At 43.0% G+C, this 26484-nt stretch overlaps 1 protein-coding gene across 7 annotated transcripts; it reads left to right on the forward strand.

Moving 5' to 3' along the window:
• Positions 1–183: 183 nt before the first annotated feature.
• Positions 184–25711, forward strand: LOC129832972 (signal transducer and activator of transcription 3-like). 7 transcript variants are annotated; one of them, XM_055897144.1, is made up of 23 exons: positions 184–423; positions 11426–11575; positions 15008–15344; positions 15445–15526; positions 15725–15858; positions 16733–16884; positions 17125–17283; positions 17501–17593; positions 17733–17792; positions 17909–17938; positions 18062–18155; positions 18243–18290; positions 18460–18543; positions 19622–19720; positions 19906–20041; positions 20227–20279; positions 20385–20479; positions 20788–20927; positions 21091–21309; positions 21491–21533; positions 22347–22409; positions 23656–23753; positions 23857–25711. In XM_055897144.1, exons 2-23 carry the CDS (start codon positions 11448–11450, stop codon positions 23931–23933), a joined length of 2424 nt encoding a protein of 807 aa, XP_055753119.1. In that variant the 5' UTR covers positions 184–423; positions 11426–11447; the 3' UTR covers positions 23934–25711. The 7 variants fall into 7 exon arrangements, with proteins under 7 accessions (XP_055753119.1, XP_055753120.1, XP_055753121.1 ...); XM_055897145.1 differs by having other exon boundaries at positions 23881–25711; XM_055897146.1 differs by having other exon boundaries at positions 15758–15858.
• Positions 25712–26484: the final 773 nt, after the last annotated feature.

Genomic DNA, 26484 nt, shown 5'->3' on the forward strand with positions numbered 1-26484 from the left:
AATGCAATTTTCCCTACGCACGGAGGGAGTGTGATTTACATGGAACAGCCTCCATGTCGCGCGCAATGGACACTACACCCACAACCTCCCTTTAGCTTTAATCCCGCCTTCTTGCAATATCCTACACAAAGATTGGACGAAATTGTGTTCTCGTCTTCTGTTGCATCCTAGTTATGTCAATCAACGCTTTCGTGTCGTTTGTCTGCACTCATGTTGGAATTGGAAAACTAAGGGTCTGTGTGTACAGTACTGCGACATTGAAGTAGGCTAAAGTTACTGTAGTTGTGATTGTTAGAAATACAGTTTGGTTAAAACTTCTCGATTGTCCTGTACAATAAGACATTTCGTTCTGGTGGTTTAAGGGTGGTGGCTGGCTAAGATTTGACGGGATCATTTTTCTGACACTTTCCCGTGGACAGTAGGGTAAGTAGGCGGTCGCAGACCCCTTTGCTTTGTATCATGTATACATCATATTGTGGTTGGGCCTTGAGAGTAAAGTTTAAAAAAGTGTTACACAACACATTATAGTTGTGTGTAGTGGGGGAGCAGCATCAATGTATTATCAGATTGAGAATCTCACTCGACACAAAGTAACTGGAGCTACGTCCTCCATGCTATTACATAAATCGCCAAAAGTTTAATCACACTGTTTCGCAAATAGATTAGGCCTACCAGTCGTTGCAGCTGTTGTTGGTTATACGTTTGCTTTCAAAGGATAGCATACGCCGACCGTTTATGCCTAATTATTGTGATGATGTGCTGGCCATTTCTTCAAGGATGATATTGCACATTTTCTGAAGTTGCGAGTGCAACCATGATGGGATGCTGACTTCGGTCAAAGCCACATCCAGTGGTGCAGGATGTGATGACCATTCATGTGGGCATGTCACGGCCATTTGATCCATCAAACGGTGCTTGGGAAAGTCGTCACGTCAACCATGCATGCCTCCAGGTTTGCAACAACCAGTCTACAGTTTGAGGGATTACAAACACATACAGCCAGTGACGTGTATTAATGGGTGCCAAGGGAAGGCCAAAAATGACCGATAAAAAAACAAACATAACAACTGATTTCGTCTCTGTTTCATAATTTTCCTACGTTCAGCCTCTTGCGAATTGAATCTAACAGGAAGAATGCGTAGAGCGATCAAAACAGCGTCTGGCCTCGCTTGACAAGAAAAGTATAAGCAATTAGCCAATCAGCGTTGAGTTCAACTGTGAATGGTTCTGGCGCACCCCCTTTCGTTAGAAGGAGGGTGAGTCAACATGTTTTTCTACTTGCACGAAGGTGTACACACACACACACACACACCAGAAATTAGAACCATAGACGGCTTACTTTAATTGGACTAAATTGTTTTTGGTATCTTTTAGTTGTCACTGATGATGTTGAAATGTTGCTGGAATTGTGGAGGCAGCTACTGTTTTCTTTGTGATTTGCGGTAACTCTGGTTTTAAATCAATAGTTGTTTAGTGGTCTGAAAATGTCGGAAACATTAACTTGCTTGACCATACTGTAGGTCATGTTACTGTACATGCAATATGCTTTGTGGATTTCACTGGACAGAGGTAGCTAACCGGTTTTGTGATAAAACAAAGGTGTGGTTGAATTTATTCTGCCACTGTGTCTTCTTATTGTCTCGGGCCTTTAGGCCTACAGTACCAGTCAAAAGTTTGGACACACCTACTCATTCCAGGGTTTTCCTTTATTTTTTACCATTTTCTACATTGTAGAATAATAGTGAAGACATCAAAACTATGAAATAACACATATGGAATCATGTAGTAACCAAAAAAAGTGTTAAACAAATCAAAATATATTTTATATTTGAGATTCTTCAAAGTAGTCACCCTTTGCCTTGATGACAGTGTTGCACATTCTTGCCATTCTCTCAACCAGCTTCATGAGGTAGTCACCTGGAATGCATTTAAATGAACAGGTGTGCCTTGTTAAAAGTTAATTTGTGGAATTTCTTTCCTTAATGCGTTTGAGGCAATCAGTTGTGTAGTGACAAGATAACCCTATTTGGTTAAAGACCCAGTCCATATTATGGCAAGAACATCTCAAATAAGCAAAGAGAAGTGACAGTCCAACATTACTTTAAGACATGAAGGTCAGTCAATCCGGAAAGTTTCTTCAAGTACAATCGCAAAAACCATCAAGCGCTATGATGAAACTGGCTCTCATGAGGACCGCCACAGGAAAGGAATACACAGAGTTACCTCTGCTGCAGAGGATAAGTTCATTAGAGTTGCCAGCCTCAGAAATTGGCAATTAACTGCACCTCAGATTGCACATCACAGAGTTCAAGTAACAGGCACATCTCAACATCAACTGTTCAGAGGAGACTGTGTGAATCAGGCCTTCATGGTCTAATTGCTGCATAGAAACCACTACTAAAGGACACCAATAATAAGAAGAGACTTGCTTGGGCCAAGAAACACGAGCTATGGACATTAGACCGGTGGAAATCTGTCCTTTGGTCTGATGAGTCAAAATTTGAGACTTTTGGTTCCAACCGCTGTGACTTTGTGAGACGCAGAGTCGGTGAACGGAGGATCTCTGCATGTGTGGTTCCCACTGTGAAGCATGGAGGAGGTGGTGTGGGGGTGCTTTGCTGGTGACACTGTCAGTGATTTATTTAGAATTCAAGGCACACTTAACCATCATGGCTACCACAGCATTCTGCAGCGATACGCCATCCCGTCTGTTTTGCACTTAGTCCCACTATCATTTTGTTTTTTTTAACAGGACAATGACCCAACACACCTCCAGGCTGTGTAAGGGATATTTGACCAAGAAGGAGAGTGATGGCGGGCTGCATCAATTACCTGACCTCCACAATCACCTGACTTCAACCCAATTGAGATGTATTTGACCTTTTATTTAACTTGGCAAATCAGTTAAGATCAAATTCTTATTTGCAATGACGGCTGACCCCGGCCAAACCCTCCCTTAACCCGGACATGGCTGAGCCAATTGTGCGCCGGCCTATGCGACTCCCGATCACGGCCGGTTGTGATACAGCCCACGATCAAACCAGGGCCTGTAGGGACGCCTCTGGTACTGAGATGGTTTGGGATGAGTTGGACCGCAGAGTGAAGGAAAAGCAGCCAACAAGTGCTCAGCATATGTGGGGACTTCTTCAAGACTGTTGGAAAAGCATTCCTCATGAAGCTGGTTGAGAGAATGCCAAGATTGTGCAAAGCTGTCATCAAGGCAAAGGGTGGCTACTGTGAAAAATATAAAAGTAATGTTGATTTGTTTCACACTTTTATTTGGTTACCACATGATTCCGTATGTGTTATTTCATAGTTCTGATGTCGTCACTATAATTATACAATGTAGAAAATAGTCAAAATAATGAAAAACCCTGGAATGAGTAGGTGTTAACTTTTGACTTGTAGTTTACATATCACGGTCGCAAGGCATATGAATTAACAGGTTATAGAGCAAACAACTCAATTATCACAACACAGGTTGTGATATGGCTTTTTTCCTGGCTTGGCTTCCCGAGTGTTTTTACACACACACACTCACACTGTTCTCATGACATCATTGCTCACAGAATGGGGGACTGGGCAGAAGCACATGTAAGAAAAACCATGTGCCAAATAGGATGTAGTACGGCTTAGTGGGGAAAAAGTCCCTACATGCATACAATCGTCCTATTTGTCATCATTAAGTTGTTTACATAGCATTGGCAAGTGAATGTAAAACTGTAAGGTTGTCACTGATATTGTTCCTTGTCTTGTCCCATGCTCTAATGACACTGCATCAGGAAACACTTACCGGAATAAAGTAATGCATTTTCCTGGAATCTCTTCCTCAAATAATGTTTCCATTGTTCAATGTTCTCGTTTAGCTTTTGTGGTGTTTTTATGAGGGTGCTTTTATGATAACTCAAAGGTGTTTTTCTCTTGGTGTTTCCTGAATATTATGTCTAAATATCATTGTTTTAAACTGCTGGGTTTATTTAAAAAAAAAACCTGGGCCCAGTTTATCTAAACATTTAATCCAGAACAAAATGATCCTGTGTTGTCAAATTTCCCCATTTTCAAATTTGTTCGCTGTTTAAAAAGACACAGAGACAATATTTCAGCTGGGCCCTGGTGACTTAAAAGAAAAGCAACTGCTTACTGCATTGAGTAAGACTTTGATACTGTAGTGATGTGTAGAAATCTGTCATACCTTCTCTCTGCCCGAGTTAGAGAGAAATGGTGTTTAACAGTTCACCGCACAACAATGGTACAATGACAATGCTAGTTTTTAGAAAGTAAGGTACAGTAACATTATTTCTGTTACATAGAAAGTACTAGGCCCATGCCCATGTGGCTGCTTTCATGGCCCTCATGACTGACGCTTTCTAGTAAAATTGTTCTCTTTAGCTGAACAATGCAGACTAGGTTCCTTGAAAGGCTGATCCCACCTCCCGTACTGTACAATGTACAGTACACCACACTCTTTTAGACAGTGTTTAGACATGCAACAAATGTTTTAATGGTGTAGCCTACCCATAGTGGCTGCAGAGAGATACTGGTGATTTTAAATGAGTGCTGCCTTGCTGCAGTACGGAATGTTTCCTGTTCTTGAGACCTACAGTTCTCTCAACACAGGCTCAGTGAAAGTCAGTTCATGTTGACTTGCTTCTGTAGGCCAAGGCTGTAGAGATCCCCAGGCCTGTCTGGTGTCGTGCCACTGTTCACACAGCTGTGTTGTTAACCCTGGTGGAGCTCGGTGTTTCTGTGGCTCTGTCGTCTGCCTGTGCATTCCACGCCACTCTGTAATGGGAATGATGGGACAAGTGCTGCTCAGACAAAAGCTCTGCTCTTTTTTCAGTTGTGTATGGAGAACTATAGTGAAGCCAGTAATCTTTATAGGCACTGGTAATGCCCACGTTGAATATGATCTGAATCGAGTGGTGTTGTCATAGGTTCCTTTTCATTCTCTGAGTGTGACTGAGTATCGTTCTGAAATCCTTCCCGTAGTTAAAAGCTTAGCTGTTGATTAACTAACGTGGGATCCATTTAAGCCCATGCACTTTGTATGACTTGAGGAAGTTGAAAGAAAACAACAAGTAATTGAATGGGAAGGTGACCGTTTGAGTTTTGACACATGATGAGTCAGCTCAGCTGCTCTGTGTTGTGGTTTGAGTCTAGTTTTTGTATGTAGCACAATCTCACTCCAGGGGTGTATTCATTACGCCTTGCAATGGAAACCGTTTACCGTTAAAGAACCAAACGGAAGCAAACAAAGCAAACCAAACCAAAAGTGTTTGCAACAGAATCAGCGTAATGAATACACCCCAGGCAGGGTGATGCACCTGTTTCCGTCAGTGTAGTGAAAGAGGAATGAGGAAAGGTGACATGTCTAACATGTGAAATGAGTAGGGGTGCCCTCTAACTTTCCTAGCTTTCCATTTCTCAAATAACCTTGTAATGTAGTGGACCCTCCCAGCAGAGTTTAGTAGAGCCCTGGGACGACATGTCACTCTAGCCTGAGCTCTCTCGAAATGAGCTCCTGAACAAACACTGGAGCAGGTATTCAACCAATAGGAATATGTCACTCCATAATCAATACATCTCAATAGTTTAAACATCAATGGCCAATACATAATACATCTTAACATATCAGGACATATTTATCACACACAGTCAACAGATAGCGATATTAGGACAACGCCCCTCAACATAGAACATACTAATTACTGAGCATGCAAACCTGCTAGGTATATATGCAGACGTGACCGACCCTGTCGCACTAGTCTGAACCCGCGGTGGTGAGTGCAGAGCCCTATACTACGTACCTGGTTTGAGGAGTTAGCAAGAACTTTGGTCAACTAAGTTCATCTCGGGATAACCAGTACCATGAAAGTGGCTCACGTTTTAATCAGGCGCAGTGCTGTGAAAAAGTATTTGCCCCCCTTTCTAATTGTCTCTACTTTTGCATATTTTTGATACTGAATTATCAGATCTTCAACCAAAACCTAATATTAAATAAAGGGAACCTGAGTGAACAAATATTACAACAATTACATATTTAATTTATTTCATTAAAAAAAGTTGTCCTGTGTGAAAATGTAATTACCACCTTGCACTCAGTAACTGGTTGTGCCACCTCTTTAACTGCAATGACTCCAACCAAATGCTTCCTGTAGTTGTTGATCAGTCTCTCACGTCGCTGTGGAGGAATTCTGGCCCGCTCTTCCATGCAGAACTGCTGTAACTCAGTGACGTTTGTGGGTTTATATGCATGCCACATCTCAATTGGGATAAGGTGTTGATTAGGCCATTTCAAATTTGTTGCTTTTTAGCCATCTTCATTAGAGGTCGAACCAAATTTATGATTTTTTCCCCCCAACGCCGATACCGATTTACTGGAGGACCCAAAAAGCCTATACCGATTAATCGGACGATTTTAATCGTAAGTTTTATGGGGGGAGGGGGGGGGGGGGGGGGTTAGAATTGAATTTATTTATTTGTAATAATGACAATTACAACAATACTGAATGAACACTTTTATTTTAACTTAATACAATGGTTCAATAAAATCAATTTAGCCTCAAATAAATAATGAAACATGTTCAATTTGGATTAAATAATGCAAAAACAAAGTGTTGGAGAAGAAAGTAAAAGTGCAATATGTGCGATGTAAAAAAAGCTAACGTTTAAGTTCCTTCAGAACATGAGAACATATGAAAGCTGGTGGTTCCTTTTTAACATGAGTCTTCAATATTCCCAGGTAAAAAGTGTTAGGTTGTTGTTATTATAGGACTATTTCTCTCTATACCATTTGTATTTCATATACCTTTGACTATTGGATGTTCTTACACTGGCAATACTAAAGTGCAACAGTATAGCTTCCGTCCCTATCCTCGCCCCTACCTGGAACACATCGACAACAGCCACCCTCGAAGCATCGTTATCCATCGCTCCACAAAAGCCGCGGCCCTTGCAGAGCAAGGGGAACAACTACTTCTAGGTCTCAGAGCGAGTGACGTCACCGATTGAAACGCTATTAGCGCGCACCCCGCTAACTAGCTAGCCATTTCACATCGGTTACACCAGCCTAATCTCGGGAGTTGATAGGCTTGAAGTCATAAACAGCTCAATGCTTGAAGCACAGCGAAGAGCTGCTGGCAAACGCACGAAAGTGCTGTTTGAATGAATACTTACAAGCCTGCTGCTGCCTACCACCGCTCAGTCAAACTGCTCTATCAAATATCATATCATAGACTTAATTATAACATAATAACACACATAATAATACAAGCCTTTGGTCATTAATATGGTCAAATCCGGAAACTATCATTTCGTAAACAAAATGTTTATTCTTTCAGTGAAATACAGAAACGTTCCGTATTTTATCTAACGGGTGGCATCCCTAAGTCTAAATATTGCTGTTACATTGTACAACCTTCAATGTTATGTCATAATTATGTATAATTCTGGAAAATTAATTACGCAAGGGAAGTGACACAATTTCCCTAGTTAAAGGAAATGAATGTTAGCAGGCAATATTAACTAAATATGCAGGTTTAAAAATATATACTTGTGTATTGATTTAAAAAAAAAAATGCATTGATGTTTATGGTTAGGTACACATTGGTGCAACAACAGTGCTTTTTTTCACGAATGTGCTTGTTAAATCATCACCCGTTTGGCGAAGTAGGCTGTGATTCGGTGAGAAATTAACAGACACTGCATTGATTATATGCAACGCTAGATAAACTAGTAATATCATCAACCATGTGTAGTTAACTAACGATTATGTTAAGATAAGTTTAATGCTAACTAGCAATTTACCTTGGCTTCTTGCTGCACTCGCGTAACAGGTAGTCAGCCTGCCACGCAGGCTCCTCGTGGAGTGCAATGTAATCAGCAATGCCGATAACCGATTGTAATGAAATTATTGTTGAAATCAGCCCTAATTCCAATTAATCGGTCAACCTCTAATCTTCATGTAGACTTGATTGTGTGATTTGGATCATTGTCTTGCTGCATGACCCAGCTGCGCTTCAGCTCACAGACGGTTATACTTTTGACTCATCTGTCCATAGAACATTCTTCCAAGAGTCTTGATGATCAACCAGATGCTTTTTGGAAAACTTTAGTCAACTTTTTGGATGAGTCTCAACCAAACACCACATTCCAGAGTGAGAACCTCAACCTCATGTGGTTTGGCGATGCTTTGCAGCCTCAGCACTTGGGTGACTTGACTTAATAGAAGGAACCATGAATTCTACGGGACAATGTCCATCCGTCTGTAAGCTGAAGCGCAGCTGCGTCATGCAGCAAGACAATGATCCAAAACACACAATCAAGTCTACATGAAAAATGGTTAAAAAGCAACAAATTTGAAGTTTTTGAATGGCCTAGTCAAAGTTCAGACCTAATCCCAATTTAAATTTTGTGGCAGGGCTTGAAAACTCTCAAATGTTGCTGAGTTAAAGCACTTCTGTGTGTAAAAAAAATAAATAAATGGTAATGACAGAATGCATTTAACTTCACGCACAGTAATACTTTTGTATGACTTCAAGGGATACTTTGTCAATGTATCTACTTCTCCAGAGTCAGATGAACTCGTGGATACCATTATTAGGTCTCTGCGTACAGTTTGAAGGAAGTTGCTAACTACCTGTAGTGCAATTGATAACTAGCGTTAGCGCAAGGACTGGAAGTCTATGGATATCTGCTAGCAAGCATTGGCTGCAGGCTGACTTTGGTTGTCAATTGGACGGTGTTTCCTCCGACATATTGGTGCAGCTGGCTTCCGGGTTAAGTGGGCGGGTGTTAAGGAGTGCGGTTTGGCAGGTCATGTTTCGGAGGACGCATGACTCGACCTTCGCCTCGTTGGGGAGTTGCAACGATGAGACAAGATCAAATTTGGGGAGAAGAAGGGGGTAAAATACGCTAGCAACATAACAAACAATGGCAAACATTTGCAATTTATCACTGGTGCTCTCCAGTGTACATCATCACAAGCTTTTTTTGTGTGATCTTGTGGCTCTAAACCTCTGCTTGCATTAGACAAATGATTTGACTGACTTCATCATATTTGTGGAATCGACTGGAATTACACTGCTCAAAAAAATAAAGGGAACACTTAAACAACACAATGTAACTCCAAGTCAATCACACTTCTGTGAAATCAAACTGTCCACTTAGGAAGCAACACTGATTGACAATAAATTTCACATGCTGTTGTGCAAATGGAATAGACAAAAGGTGGAAATTATAGGCAATTAGCAAGACACCCCCCAAAACAGGAGTGATTCTGCAGGTGGTGACCACAGACCACTTCTCAGTTCCTATGCTTCCTGGCTGATGTTTTGGTCACTTTTGAATGCTGGCGGTGCTCTCACTCTAGTGGTAGCATGAGACGGAGTCTACAACTCACACAAGTGGCTCAGGTAGTGCAGTTCATCCAGGATGGCACATCAATGCGAGCTGTGGCAAAAAGGTTTGCTGTGTCTGTCAGCGTAGTGTCCAGAGCATGGAGGCCCTACCAGGAGACAGGCCAGTACATCAGGAGACGTGGAGGAGGCCGTAGGAGGGCAACAACCCAGCAGCAGGACCGCTACCTCCGCCTTTGTGCAAGGAGGTGCACTGCCAGAGCCCTGCGAAATGACCTCCAGCAGGCCACAAATGTGCATAGGAACTGAGAAGTGGTCTGTGGTCACCACCTGCAGAATCACTCCTGTTTTGGGGGGTGTCTTGCTAATTGCCTATAATTTCCACCTTTTGTCTATTCCATTTGCACAACAGCATGTGAAATTTATTGTCAATCAGTGTTGCTTCCTAAGTGGACAGTTTGATTTCACAGAAGTGTGATTGACTTGGAGTTACATTGTGTTATTTAAGTGTTCCCTTTATTTTTTTGAGCAGTGTATAAAATGTTATTTGTTGGCCTTATTCCAGTCTGACAGGAAGTGGACAGGGTAAGGAAAGTAGAGGGGAAGTAAACCAGAATTGCAATCAAATCTACCAATTGCCAATAAAAGCAGTAAAGGTCACAGGCAATTTCAGCTCATTGTTTCACCTGCGTAGGACAAGAGGAAGTGACATGTTTATAAATGAGGATTCATCCCAAATGGAAACCTATTCTCTATAGTGTACTACTTTTGACCAAGGCACAAGACAATCTTGCCATTTAGGACGCAACCCTAGGTTTCTCTGCAAAGCAAAATGCGGTTGGAGCATGTTTGTTCGCCTGTTATCCAAGGAATTGAGTCTTTGTGATTGGATAAGTTCTGTTCTCTGAATCTGTCAATGGAGCATATCAGATATGAGGACGCAAAGCATGGAAGAAATATCAAATCCCATGATTTTAAAATGTTACCCTAACTATACAGTTTGCTCCTCTGTTTCTCTTCTCAATTTCCTTACATCTAGCCTACCGTACAAAATGGTCTTGCTACTGTATAGGGAATTGTTATCAGGACAGTTGTAGCTTAACCACCACCTTGCAAGTTATTGTGCATTTGAGCTACGAGGAGAACGTTGTTCCTTCCTGTGTCCAGTAAAATGAGAAGGGTGGCAGATGTTTGCTGATGACTGTGTGATCTCTCAGGGCTGGGGGATGCTCTGTAGTTCTCTACCTTTTCCCCTGGTTGTAATTAGGATTTTGTCAAGGCTTTCAGGAAGTACACTGTCCTTTAGGAAGAATACCAGGCATGGGTTAGCATGGCTGCTCAAATAACTCACTGAAATCATGACCGCTGTTAGTGGAAAATCACTTTCACTTTGAAAATATAATTACAGTGTTATGGAAGGAATGTGGAGCAGAGACCTTTGTGTGCTAGCATGCAGACGGTGTCATCTGCATTACATGGCCGACATAATTCAATGGTTTGTTGACGATGACAACAGTGACATTCTATTCAACTGGGAATGAATATCAATGATGTGGTTCCTTTTGAAGTCTGAATAGTTCTCTTGTAATGCTGAATACATCTGCTAGCATCAGACCTGGGCTGGAGGGAGACCAAAGGGTTTCTATCTGGCTCACCTCGCCCAACGCCAGGGTTTATTTTGGTCTATGTTTCTCGGTGAAGGCTGTGTGTTGAGTTGAACAGGATGTTTCTGTGTTTATAGGAAGCTGGCTGAGGTACCATCAGATACCTTTGTCTTTTGGTTTCTGAGGTTTTCCTGTCAGGGTGAATATGACGTGTCTATACACGCTCTCATCAAATTCAAGACAATCCGAGTTAAAACAAATCAAATGATCAAGGTATTGGAAATGTTTCATTGTAGAGACATACTGTACGATGGCCTCAAGGTTTCGTCCTGCGTTGGCTCGCTGTCAAGAGCCGATCATTGTCTCGAGACCAAAGCTGTTCCCCTCATTAGTATCTAGCTTCGTTGTGTCTTCCTTGCGTTCCATTTCTCTCTCAAACTGTTTCCTTGTTTGTGTCCTATACAGGGTTGTGGAGGCAGCCGGCAGCATGGCCCAGTGGAACCAGTTGCAGCAGCTGGAGACCAGGTATCTGGAGCAGCTGTACCACCTGTACAGCGACAGCTTCCCCATGGAGCTCCGGCAGTTCCTCGCCCCCTGGATCGAAAGCCAGGACTGGTGTGTATTTTCCTAGTTCCTGTTGTTCACAACATCACTACAGAATGGGTACCTAGTACCTACGGTTCACTAACACCACTGCTGCTGGGAACACTCGGCAGGATGACGTGGCTCGTTTGTGGCGCTTGCTCGTTCTGTTTGTTAACAGTGGGGAAGGAAATATGTCATCCGCTCACACTCATTGTTTTCAAAAATGTTGACTTTAGTCATTAGTGTGGCATTCTACAATCGTTTTGATTTATTTTGAAGTAGCATCAACAACTTTCCAGCTAGACTGTTAGCAGGGAACACGTCAGGGAACAACACACAGGAAATGATTGACCTCATTGGCATCACATGATGGCAAGTTGTCAGTTCTGCCAGGAAAAAAGGGTACTTCCATATGAATTCAATTTCTTTTTGATAGCACCCCTTTCGATTCGAACAAAACCTTCCATACACATTTTGCCCATTGTAGAAGTGGTCAGAAAGTGACTTTTTGGACCTGAATGCCAAAACCTTCAAGGGGTTTTAAGGTTCTCAAAGTTTACCTATTTTGCATACACCACCATACCATGAGACACGTTTTTCATGTTCGCATATGTTTTGGCTAAGAACATATTTTACATAACCTAAGGTTTTTACGTTGTGCCGCCATTGGTTAAGACACATGCTCTTGAATACAGGGTGGGTGTCATGTTTTGGCTGATAAATGTGCTCAAATGGGAAACTTTCAAATGGTACCACCCATCAGAGGTCCACCCATCAGAGAATCTTGACTTAATGGGAATATGTTTAAATGATACTGTCAATCATCCATAAGAAACCAATTGAAATATACATAATAGAATAGACATTACCATTTTGACATTCGTTGGTGGGTGGACCGGCAGTAATCTTTGTGGTAGTAATTACACTGAACAAAAATATAAACGCAACATGCAACAATTTCAAAGATTTGACTGAGTTACAGTTCATATAAGGAAATCAGTCAATTGAAATAAATTAATTTGGCCCTAATTTATTGATTTCACATGACTGGGAATAGTGTTATATCTGTTGGTCCCAGATACCTTTAAAAAAAGGTAGGGGCGTGGATCAGAAAACCAGTCAGTATTTGATGTGACCACCATTTACCTCATGCAGCGCGACACATCTCCTTTGCATGGAGTTGATCAGGCCATTCTATTAGTTCTATTTCTAGGATTGAAATGACACTCACCCTGTATTCAAGAGCATGTTGTGTCTCAACCGATGGCGGCACAACACTCAAACCTCAGAGGATCTAAAGTAGGGTCTAAGCTACAACGTATGTGAATATGAAAAAAAATCAGTGTTCACATGTTTTTAGGTAATTGATGTTAAAGATTTAAAAAAATATATATATGTTTTTATTAATAAAACAAATAAAATAATAAACAATTGTTTGACAACACTTTTTTTTAAATTTATATCAAACTCAGCCGTTGATATTTTCCAGTGATGAAGACATGGATGTCTCATGGTGTGCTGGGGCATGCCAAATGGTTCAACTTTGAGCATGTTTTGGCATTGTTTTGGCATTCAGGTCCAAAAAGTCACTTTCTGACCGCTTCTTCCATTGGCAGACATGTATGGAAAGTTTTGTTTTAAGCAAAAGTGATGCTGTCAAAAAGCGACTTCAAGTGGATTTACCCAAGGCTATTTCAGTTCCCAAACTTCCTTGTTACTGTAAAAGTCTGCTCCTTATGCAAATATCTTTCAATCTTTCTTGCCAAATGGTTCTTAGTTTCACACCAAAGCAAATTAGATTCAGTGGGTCATATTTTCATAGATATAGAGATGTATAGATATATCATGGATATCAGTGCATTCGGAAAGTAGTCCGGCCCCTTTCCCTTTTTCCACATTTTGTTACATTACAGCCTTATTCTAAAATGGATGACATGAAAACATTTCCTCATCAATCTACACACAATACCCCATAATGACAAAGTCGATTTTTAGAAATGGTCGCTTATTATAAAAATAAAATAAAACTGAAATACCTTAACATTAGTATTCAGACCCTTTGCTATGAGACTCAAAATTGAAAATCAAAAACCAAGCCATGAGGTTAAAGGAATTGTCCGTAGAACTCCGAGAAAGGATTGTGTTGAGGCACAGATCTGGGGAAGGGTACTAAAAAATGTCTGCGGCATTGAAGGTCCCCAAGAATACGGTGTCCTCCATTCTTAAATCAACAAAGTTTGCAACCACCAACTCTTCCAGGAGCTGGCCACCTGGCCAAACTGAACAATCGGCGAAGGAGGGCCCTTGTCAGGGAGGTGACCAAGAACCTGACGTTCACTCTGACAGAGCTCTAGAGTTTATCTGTGGAGATGGGAGAACCTTCCAAAAGGACAACCATCTCTGCAGCACTCCACCAATCAGTTCTTTGTGGTACAGTGGCCAGATGGAAGCCATTCCTCCGTAAAAGGCATATGACAGCCTGCTTGGAGTTTGCCAAAAGGAATCTAAAGGACTGTCCAGACCATGAGAAACAAGATTCTCTGGTCTGATGAAACCAAGATTAAACTCTTTGGACTGAATGCCAAGCGTCACGTCTGGGGGAAAAAACAGGCGCCATCCCGACAGTGAAGCATGGTGGTGGCAGCATCATGCTGTGGGGATGTTTTTCAGGGACTGGGAGACTACTCCAGATCGAAGGAAACATGAGCGGAGCAAAGTACAGAGAGATTCTTGATAACCTACTCAGGACCTCAGACTGGGGCGAAGGTTCACCTTCCAACAGGACAACGACCCTAAGCACACAGCCAAGACAACGCAGGAGTGGATTCGGAACATGTCTCTGAATGTCCTTGAGTGGCCCAGCAAGAGCCCGGACTTGACCCCTAACAAACATCTCTGGAGAGACCTAAAATAGCTGTGCAGTGATGCTCCCCATTCAACCTGACAGAGCTTGAGAGGATCTGCAGAGAAGAATTTGAGAAGCTCCCCACATACAGGTGTGCTAAGGTTGTAGCATCATACCCAAGAAGACCCAAGGCTGTAATCACAGCCAAAGGTGCTTCAACAAAGTACTGAGTAAAGGGTCTTAATACTTATGTAAATGTGATATTTCAGTTTAAAAAAATATTTGCAAACCTTTTTAAAAACCTGTTTTTGCTTTGTCATTATAGGCTATTGTGTGTAGATTGAGGGGGGAAAAAACAATTGAATCCATTTTAGAATACGGCTGTAACGTAATAATGTGGGAAAAGTCGTGGTCTGAAAACACTGCGTTCGGAAAGCATCTGTGGATTAATTCTTTTACAATGTGTTTGAGTAATAACTAGAGATATGAACATGTATTAGAGGCTAGGTTATACTATAGGTTGTTCTCAATAACCTACCTGGTTAATTAAATAAAGATAATAAAAGAAAAAAGGCATAAGCTTTCGCTAAACCACTCTCTCTATATGCGCTCTGCAGGGCGTACGCAGCGAACAAGGAGTCCCACGCCACGCTGGTGTTCCACAACCTGCTGGGGGAGATTGACCAGCAGTACAGCCGCTTCCTGCAGGAGAACAACGTGCTCTACCAGCACAACCTGCGGCGCATTAAGCAGCACCTGCAGTCCAAGTACCTGGAGAAACCTATGGAGATCGCCCGCATTGTAGCCCGCTGCCTCTGGGAAGAGCAGAGGCTGCTGCAGACCGCCACCACCGCCGCCCAGGACGGAACGGCGTCTCACCCGTCTGGCACTGTGGTGACGGAGAAACAACAGATCCTGGAGCACAACCTGCAGGACATCCGGAAGAGGGTGCAGGTGAGACTGCATGTTTAGTCCAAAGAATATGTGGTTTTACACAGGCATGTTATTTAATACCTCATTTGATTTGCATGCTTTGCTTTTTACTTTGCTATAGGATATGGAACAAAAGATGAAGATGCTTGAGAATCTCCAGGATGATTTCGACTTCAACTACAAGACCCTTAAAAGTCAGGGTGGTAAGTTTCACTTTTAATATTACATACAATTCTAGATTTCTTTTTATAGAATTCTATCGGAATTTATGGATAGGATATGAATCTGTTAGAGGCTCTAATTTTATACTCTACTACTACTATTTATTTTGCTTGTTCTTGTTTTGAAACTCTGACCCACCATCAAATACTACCAAATATCACTGACTCTTAAATCTACAGATAACCCACCCAACTCCTCTCCTATTTGCTCAGAGTTGTCCCAGGACATGAATGGGAACAGCCAGGCGGCAGCCACCAGGCAGAAGATGTCTCAGCTGGAACAGATGCTGAGTGCTCTGGACCAGCTCAGGAGGGTAGGGCCCTTATACACCCCTCCTTAGTGTCCATCTGACCCTACATCGTACACCCCTTCTTGGAGGATCCTAATACCCTGAATCAGGATAGTCAGAATATCTGCGATAAGTAGGTTAAGCTAGTTGACATTCCGCTCGAACCTCATAGGTGTGCGCAATAAATTACATAAACCTGCCTATATACATGTTTGTTGAATGGTAAGCTGTAGAATTGGGTTAGTCATTCTCTAATTCTCAGCAGCAAGCTCAAACTGTCTGCCCCAAGCAGGCCTGCTTCCCTATCCGTTGCAGCCCCGACATAAACGTTTGGACTCAGCAGCGGTACCTTTCACTACACATGCAGAGATCTGTATGTGTGTTGATATTGTGTGCTCGATCATTCATTTTCAATTGAGTTAAATTAGTATTCATGCTGCTGTCAGGCACTAGATATTTATGAGCGAGATGAGGAGGGTGGTAGTAGCTGTCAAATTTTGGAGAATGTGGGGCCGGAGAGTATTTAGTTAAACATTTCCCTGAGGTCAAAATTGTAAAACAAATTCACTAATCATGTTGTCTAACATGATAATCATCCTAAGAATCATGCGCGAGGTATAATCATACCCTCGATGTTCGAGAACCGGGCCAGCAACCAGAAGGTTGCTGGTTCGAATCCTAGTGCTGGCGTGGAGTGAGCTGGCAACTGCAGGGTTGCTGGCAATCAATATCTCAGGTGCAAGGAAAAACTGCTCATTGGGTGCTGCACTGCGGCTGATGTCCATCTCGTGTGGATGAATAAAATATATCTTAAAAGTAATTCCAGAGCCCCCTGAATAGCACTTTAACACTGGTTATATCAGTGTCTGAAGGATGTGCTGTTGTGCCTCTGTTGTAGCAAATTGTTACTGAAATGGCAGGGCTGCTGTCAGCCATGGACTTTGTCCAGAAGAACCTGACAGATGACGAGCTGGCTGACTGGAAGAGGAGGCAGCAGATTGCCTGCATCGGAGGACCACCCAACATTTGCCTGGACCGCTTGGAGACATGGTCAGTTACCATTAGTAGCCTTTACTTTCCACGTTGAAATCCTTTTATGTGCCCTCCCCATGACCGTACACCATCTCCCCCAACACTCATGTAGAGTAAACGTCAGAGGCCAAGAAGGAGAAGTTGTTATTTGTAGTCCATACAAGACACCATAAGATGAAATTGTAGTTCCAAATTTGTTTAACAAACAGGGTAGCACTGCCATAATGACTGACCTAGATGAACCTTTGTGACCTCTAGGATTACTTCCCTGGCTGAGTCTCAGCTGCAGATCCGCCAGCAGATCAAGAAGCTGGAGGAGCTCCAGCAGAAGGTGTCCTATAAGGGAGACCCCATCATCCAGCACCGGCCCGCTCTGGAGGAGAAGATAGTGGACTTGTTCAGGACCCTCATGAAGAGGTGGGGAGCTTCTCCAGATCGTTTGGATATTTATTATAGGATTGAATTTGCATAATATTCAGATGTTTTGGATACATGGCATAGCCTTTGGCAAATATGGAGATATTTTGACATTTTATTATGATGGGCATTAGATGAGGCTTCAGAGTTTTGTCTATCACAGACTTCCACCGTTGTGCCCTAATGCACCGCCTCTTATCTGGTCATTGTGTTGCAGTGCGTTCGTGGTGGAGAGGCAGCCTTGTATGCCCATGCATCCAGACAGACCACTGGTCATCAAGACAGGTGTGCAGTTCACCAACAAAGTCAGGTAAGAGGAGCTGCGGGACAACCCAATGCCACCAGTTGATGACGATGTTGAATACAAAACTGCCTCATTTGATGTCTTTGGCGTTTGCTTTATGTGCTCTCACCAAATGGTATTTTCCAAATCTTTTCTCTCTTTTCAGATTACTGGTGAAGTTTCCAGAATTGAATTACCAGCTGAAGATCAAAGTTATTATTGACAAGTGAGTTTTGCATGCCTTGCGTCCATCACTCCCACGATCATGTCTGACTTGCATAGAACACAACGATCGACTCAGTCCCAGGGAAGGTGAATTGACCTCTGTTGTTTGTTTCTCAGGGAATCTGGGGACGTGGCTGCCATTCGAGGGTAAGTGACTTTTTTATGTTACGTTGAAACCCTCTGTCTCCTAAGCTATCAATCTTAGAATGTCCCTTTTGCCATGGAGCCTGTGAATAACCTACCCCACCTGCTCTACCCTGCTTCTCCCAGGTCCCGAAAGTTCAACATCCTAGGTACCAACACCAAGGTGATGAACATGGAGGAGTCCAACAACGGCAGTCTGTCAGCAGAGTTCAAACACCTGGTGAGTGACTGTCTGTTAGTATAGTGGTGAGTCTAGTGTGGTACTGTACAGTATGTGGCTTGACTGATAACTGCCCTTCTCTTTCAGACCCTGAGGGAACAGAGGTGTGGCAATGGTGGCAGGACCAACAGTGATGTGAGTCCCACACTCAATCTTGAATGCTCCTTTTCTTATGGTGACTGATGTAGCTATACTGTTCACTTAGACGTATCATTTTGGGAGTTTATATTACTATTGTCATGAGTATTGATAGTAGCAGTAGCATCAATCGACCTATAACCCTGACTGTTCTGGTCCTCCCCAGGCCTCCCTGATCGTTACGGAGGAGCTCCACCTCATCACCTTTGAGACCGAGGTCTACCACCAGGGCTTGAAGATCGACCTGGAGGTGAGACCTAGCTCCGCTCTCTACCCGTGTGCACACAGGCGGCCTGGGGGAGTTGCTGTTCTGCTTCCTGACTCCCAGGTGGTCTTTGTCAAGTCTCATTATGGCGACACCAAACACTCAGCACGTAGTCCCCTAACTCCACCTTAATCCTACGTCAACAGTAATTACATGGAGATTAGATGTTTAAGGCCACGAGTTAGCTCTGCCACACACGCGAGCCAATAGACAAAATAGTCATTCTCATTAGCTTGATGGTGCCCTAGGCTTCCAGGGGCCTGGCTCTGCTCTCCCCGTGCACAGAATACCAATGAGCGGATTCAGTAATCACACTTGTTCTCCATGCTTTCCCTACTGTTGCTTCTCCTCGCCCCATCCTCCGTCCCATCCACCCCAGGCCGGTGGAGCGTGTCCAGGGATAATCCGTCTCTGACCCGCTCTAACACCTCCCTTACCACCACCACGGTTCCTCCCTCTGATATCACCGTAGCTAGTCCAAGCCCCCTGCTGGGACACGGGAATCATTCATCTAATGGTTATGTCCTGCAGGGCTTAGTGCTTTGTGTTGAGCTCAACACTGCGGCGATGCCCCACCCTGAACACAGCAGTGTGAAAATGCATTAGCCAGGATAATTAACACATTAGCATTGAGAAATGGAGGGAAATTAGCGTGCGTGCGTTTGAGTGAGAGGGTTTGGCACACCCACGTTGTGAAATAATTGATCACAACACTCCGTCTTCTATAAACGACACCATTTAGCGAGGCGAGGGGTGCTGCTGTGTGATTGAAGACTTAATTCTGAGTGAGGGACTAAGCACTCCACGTCTCTGCCATCTCACTCAGGACACGGACAGCTTTTCCTCCCGTACGGCCGACTACTTTGTCACAGCAATCCGAAAAAATAATAGAATTAAAGGAATGTATTAAATGGCATTTCATGTCAGACTTGAATAGAATGACCAAACAACCTAGTTTAGTTTTGAAAGCCTGGCAAAATGTGCTTCTGCTCCATACGTATATCTTAATCGAGCCTACGTCCAGGTTAACCATTCTTTGTGCGTTTTCTCTATGGTCCATTAGACCCATTCTCTACCAGTGGTGGTCATCTCTAACATCTGCCAGATGCCCAACGCCTGGGCCTCCATCCTGTGGTACAACATGCTGACCAACCACCCCAAGGTAAGATGGCTATTGCCACCTCGCGTCAGACCCGCTGTCCTGTATCTTCTGGCCCCCAAAATACAGTCTTACTGATGTCATCTTTACTGTGTCATACCTTCTTTGCATTGGCGTCTGTCTTGGAGAGGGTTCAAATGGGTGCGAAATCCACCTTAACCTCCTCTTCCTGTTGTCATGTCCTATAGAATGTGAACTTCTTCACCAAGCCTCCGGTGGGGACGTGGGATCAGGTAGCGGAGGTGCTGAGCTGGCAGTTCTCCTCCACCACTAAGAGAGGCCTGACCATCGAGCAGCTCACCACCCTGGCTGAGAAACTACTAGGCGAGGAACCTTTCTGTCTGCAACTTTACCTTCATCTGGATTGGATGGCTCCAAAGCAATAGAATGATGTCTATCACAGAACATTGAATGAGAGTCGGAATGAGTGTCCACTCCAGTAAATATATTTCTATGGATGGTCTGTATGGCGTCAATGCCTACTAAATGTGTTTGTGTTGTTCGTCTAGGGCCGTGTGTGAACTACTCTGGATGCCAGATCACCTGGGCCAAGTTCTGCAAAGTATGTCCTTGCCCAATCGGTCTCTCTTGATACGTTGTTATAGCTATCTATCTGTCGTAAACAGCTTCACAGTTTGAATTGATTAGTTCCTCCTTTGTCCTTCAGGAGAACATGGCGGGTAAAGGCTTCTCTTTCTGGGTATGGCTGGACAACATCATCGACCTGGTCAAGAAGTACATCCTGGCTTTGTGGAATGAAGGGTGAGAGGTCGCTTCTGTTTGTTTACCGACTTGTTACTGGAACAGCTGGGCAAAATCCAAGTTGGAGGGAGTGGAGGTCATGCCATTGAGTTCATATGAGCACTGCTGAGAACTGTAATACTGAGCCGTTGAACACTAGATAGCGGGAAACTGGATTGAGGAGGAGTACAGGTTTTAGGCTTAATGCACAAGTGTCAAGTGTAACGGAGTTAAATTGTCTCCCTTTGTCTTTCTCTATCCTATCCAGTGTAAGTGACCATTAAAAAAAACGGCATATTTTTCTCTGTGCTCTCTTTCGGTCTGTGCAGGTATATTCTGGGTTTCATCAGTAAGGAGAGGGAGAGGGCCATCCTGAGCCCTAAGCCTCCTGGCACCTTCCTGCTGCGCTTCAGTGAGAGCAGTAAGGAGGGAGGCATCACCTTCACCTGGGTGGAGAAGGACATCAGTGGTGAGAGGACAGTGTTTTGGGCTGGCTGGCGCTCTGTCTTTGTCGCTTTTCTATTGTGCATGTCATTTGGTCTTTGTCTATGTCGCACATTATTTAGTTTAATCTCATTATTGCTCTTGTGACATGGTTTCATATCTCTCTCATTCTCTCTGTGTGTCTGTAGGGAAGACTCAGATCCAGTCGGTGGAGCCTTACACCAAGCAGCAGCTCAACAGCATGTCCTTTGCGGAGATCATTATGGGATACAAGATCATGGACGCCACCAACATCCTGGTGTCTCCGCTGGTCTACCTCTTCCCAGAGATCCCCAAGGAGGACGCCTTCGGGAAGTACTGCCGACCGGAAGCTGCTCCAGAGGCTGAACTCGGAGACCCGTGTAGTAGTAAGTCAATCAGGAAGTTGAACATATTGTCATGAAAACTGTGGGATGAGTTAATGGAAGAGGATCTGGAAGTACCTCCATAATGAATACTTCTTTACCGTTTTGGAGGTTGGTGCTTTGTGACATGGGGAATATTTTGATCTGTGTGTAAGTTAAAACGTGTTCTGGTTTTCTCCCACAGCCATTCAACCATACTTAAAGACAAAGTTCATCTGTGTAACCCCGTAAGTATCCACTTTCCTTAAGAGCTGTTGGTGCTCAATTCCCTCACAGGAGTTAATGCTCCTAAGTGATTTCACACTAGGTTGTGTAATGGAAACTGGGACAGTCATGTTGCAAAATGTAGATTTTTTCTTTTTTTTTTCTACGAAATGTTTGAGTGTCCTCCACAACATCCCCTTGTTGGCTTCGTGTAAGGGGGGGGCGGGTGGGAGTTTTACCCTGGAAGAGTGGTTCTCAGATTGTGCCTATACAGTCATCACCAACAAACTGACTGACGGATTCACTATTAGTCAGTGTCTTTCCCTTATTTATACAGTCGTTGGTCTGGCCTGGGGACAGTAGAACAGGAAGCACAGGACTGTAGGCAGGCAGGAGCAAAGTGTACACATCTCTCTAGACAAAGCAGAGTGGAGGAAGCAAGTAACGATCCCCAGACAAGCATACATATTACTTTAACACCATTACTTTAACACCACTAGTAGAACCAAAGAGAAAGTGTTCCTTGCATTTCTAGGGGAACAGACAGAGTGTGTGTGAGGTGTTCTGTAGCCCATGCAGTGCTCTCTATTCCGGGACGGAGAGGTTGTGTATGAGTTTAGCAGAGGGATCAGAAGGGTGTGTATACTGGCTAACCCAGGGGTGGAGGTACTGTTTTCGGTGGGTGTAGCAGTGTTGGAGAGGTTTGCTCAGTGAGAACCTGACCTATCTCTATAGGATTAGATGAGTATGTGTACTACATAGGTAGAGGTGTCTGTTTGGGTGGAGGGGGGGTGTTGGAGAGGATTGCTCAGTGAGATCCTGACCTGTCTCCGTAGGTGCCCTTCCGTGTTCATGGACTTTCCGGACAGCGAGCTGCTTGGGAACGGGATATTCCCTGGGTAGGCAGTGGGGGGGGGGCATGTAGGGCTGTGTGTGTGTGTGTTTCTCTACGTATGTGTGTGTGAGAGGGTGGGTGAGACTCAGACAAGGAATGGAGTAATAAGTCTCTCAGCCTCCTCATTTAGGCCCCCCCCCGACCGTTTTGTTTCCAACTCACTGCCACTCTCCTTGGTTCTAACACCAGAGCAGCTTCCAGTCATATTCTATTCAGGCATTTTGAGTTGGGTTCATCCTACTTGAAGATGGCTTCCCTTTCCCAATCACATCCTCAGTAGATCATTCACCTTTCAAACTCCCTGTAAGTCTACGTACTGGTGTCATGACCACTCCATTAAAATCAGTCCACACTGGCCATGTGTAGTTTACAGGTTGATATGGTATCAAAACGGTCCCTACTTCAGTCCATTATGAACGGGCTAGAACAGCAGGAGGGGAGAAGAGGCTGTGGATTGATAGGCTGTAAACTGAAGGGCTCATTAGAAGTGCCTTCAGTGGAGATGAACTCCTAAAGCCCTAACGTTGGTCCTTCCTTTAGTTCTCCACCGCGGGAAGTCGGTGTCCCCTTAATTGGGGAGGACAGGCTCGTGGTAATGGCTGGAGCGGAATCAGTGGAATGGTATTAAATACATCAAACGCATGGTTTGATGGCACTCCATTCGCTCGGTTCCAGCCATTATTATGAGCCGTCCTCCCCTCCTACACTGTTCTCCACATATGACTATAGTAGTAGGTTGTTGTGAGACGTCATGTACTTTTTAGAATAGAATGTCGGTCAGGGGTGTAGGGGGTTTCGGTGTGTTTCTGCCCACTGGCCTGCTCTAACAAACTAGATTGTCTAGAATACTTGTCATTAACATTCCCACTAACTAACTGCTCTCCTTTCCCCCTTTCTTTTTGCTACTGTCATCTAACTTCAGTCATTCGTTGGTCAAAAGGAAGCACATTGACACATAGTGGCTGAACTGTCCTAACCTGTCACTAATCCGACCCAGTCAACACTGAACTGCTTGAATCATGTATTTAAACTTGTAATACTGTGTGTACATGTAACAATGTGGAGTATTGTCCTCGTCTATGGTGACATAACAGCAGTGATAATGATGAAAATAACTTGCGCACTGGCAGTAGACTTGACAGTTAGCTTGTGGTAAAAAGGACATAGAGATCTAATCACTATGACGTCTGTATGTGTGTTAACATATAGTCTTGGTTTTCTCCCTCTTATCCTGTATTGTCTTGTTGCAGCACCAACTCTGGTAACACCAGTGATCTGTTTCCCATGTCCCCTCGCACCCTGGACTCTCTGATGCACAACGAGGCTGAGGCCAACCCTGGCCCGCTGGGTAAGTCCTGACAGACACTAATACACACACGCGCGCACACACACATGCACATACTCGTACTGTGCTTGCATGTGAAGCAAGGTTTAACTTGTTTTAATGGCAGCCCTCTTGCTTTCTGTCTTCCCAGACTCCCTCACTCTGGACATGGAGTTGAGTTCTGACGTGGCGTCACCCATGTGAAGAGACGAATGAACCAGACCAATTTTAAATATTTTAACTCCCCGTTTTCTTAAAAAAATATATAATCCACAGTTACCTCTGTCCCATATTGTGAAAGGGAACAAGATACATTACATTCTTTACCTTTTACCTTTACGCCTCAAACACACCTACAGTGTCATTGTGCTAAATGGTACGCAGCATCATCTGGATATTTGTGCAACAAATGTTCAACATTCACCTTCTGCTACCATTTCTGTCAAGCCATCGACGCATAGTTTGATGCATATTTTAGATGAAGGCAAATGCAGCGTTCCATTGGAAATGGATGTACTTTTGGTGTACCAAGATGCAATGACGCTATCGGTGTGATCGTGGCGTTGGTGTCAATGTTTTTGAAAAGCCACGTCTCAGTCCCTGTGGGTGTTTCACAAAGTACCTTATTTAAATTGTAGATTTTTTTTAATACAAAAGTATATTTTTGTTTCCTTGACTTTCTTTTAAAATGGTTTTGATCTCAACCTTCATTTATGAACCAGCGCTTTTGTTTTTATAAGAATGCCTAAAGAGGAAGATTGCAGTCTAGCTTTTCAAAGATAATAAGTTATTATTTGTTAGCGTCATAGTTCTCAATTACCTATTCTATGATAAACTTTTTGGTAGTCCGTCTGTCTGTTTGTGTCCCATGTCATTCTCTATTGAAGGGGACACCTGTATCTTTATTTGATTGAGAAATATCCTGGTCCATTCTTTACGGTTGTATCTTATTCCTTATTACAAAAAAACTGTATCTAGAATCTCACTGACACAATGAGTCAGTAATATGTGTTTGTAAAAAACAAGATGAGAACCAAGGTCGCTGGTGAATTTGTTAATTGAACATTCATTCATATAGGTAATTTATGTGAATGGTGCTGGTTTTTGTTTTAGGTGTCTGAAATGGCATTGATAATGACAGGATATTTCTCTTACCTTCTCTCCTCTCAGCCTGGGCTCAACCCCGCTCTCAGCTGGCAGGCAGCATGTCTCAGTTGAAGGGAAAATACTGATTCCTTCCCTGGATTGTAGAGCACGTTGATGTTTGTCATGAATCTTGCCCTGAGCAATTTCCGTTAGCTGGACCAGCTGCAAATTTAAAATTGGCGATGTAAACATTTACTTTTTTTCCTTTAATTTAAGGTTAGGGTTAGGCATTATGGTTAGCAGTGTGGGTTAGGTATGGGTTTAAAATACAATTTTATGACTGTGGCTGTGCCAGCTAGTGACCACTGCAGAGCTGCCTCCAGGGCAAGATTGATGACAATAAATGCCAACCTGCTATTGTAGATAGAAATGTACATTATTCTTTGGTGTTTTGAATTCATACACACCCCCTTGTCCTTCATAGTTTGTCATAATGAGAATACCACTTGTTTTCATTAAACCATCAAAAATCAGATTATCATTGCAACAGTACTGCGCTAGTCTGTGCCTAAATGGTTAAGGTAGTGCCTATCTCATACCGTATTAATGATTTATTTTAACACTTGTATGTGTTGACCTGTTTTTTTGTTGGAGTTTGCATATTGTTAGTATCAGTTTCGAATGATATTTCACTATTCTGTTTGACTGTATATGGGTATCATGTGATGCCTCATCATAAACAACCCAACACTTGTACATCACTTCCTGAGTTAAGTGCTCAGTTGAATCGGTAATTGAGTTCACTCTGTAGATGTTATTTGAAAAAAAGCTATCTGTAAATTATGCTGCAACTAATCTTATATTTGTTTAAAAATCATAAAAAGAAAAAAAATGTATCTCTCATGGACTCATGTTTGCCTATCTTGTTATGCGATTTTCCATGTTTGAGGTCTTTTTTTTTTGTTTTTACCGGTGAGCCAGTTGCATAGCTTAAATGTATCTGTACATACATTTATGTATCTGTACATGTTTGCGTTTGCAAACAACCTATTCATAGGTTGCACCTCCGTCACTCTGTCGAATATGGTAGTGAGGTGAAGCCCACTGGCTGTGGAGGAGATGGATTTTGGGCGAAATTTTGCAAATTTTCTCATCGATTAAATATTTGATCTCAATACAGTTTAATGTTACTAAAACTAGAATATGTTTTGAGTGGACTAAGGTTTGTAGACTTTTTACCATTTGCAAAAGTTTTAAAAAGTCGCATTATTTAGGAAGAACGCAAAGGCGAATTGAGTTCTGCACACGCGCACTTCAAAGTAGGCGTTCCCTAACGGAAATATGCAAATAATGCTAAAACGCGCCAATAGGATCTCACTAGCTCGTGCTTAGCTCTGCCCACCTTACCTGTTTTGCCCGCTGGCTCATTTGTTCCAATTGGAAACGACATGCTGGTCTATCTTGGTTTAGTTGTAAAAAATAAATAAAAATCTTTGGTGATGCCCTAGAGTGGCGATAGCCTCCGTCCAGAAGGACTGATCTTAACTACTGTTTAGTCTGAACTACGCTATAGTGTCTGGAAATAAGATGACATTGCTGAAGTAGTCATATTTAGTAAGAAACAACTGCCAGCATTATCATGTCAATTTTACTTTAGGCAGTGTTATCA

This window comes from Salvelinus fontinalis, chromosome 34, assembly GCF_029448725.1.
Source record: "Salvelinus fontinalis isolate EN_2023a chromosome 34, ASM2944872v1, whole genome shotgun sequence".
Lineage (NCBI taxonomy): Eukaryota > Metazoa > Chordata > Actinopteri > Salmoniformes > Salmonidae > Salvelinus > Salvelinus fontinalis.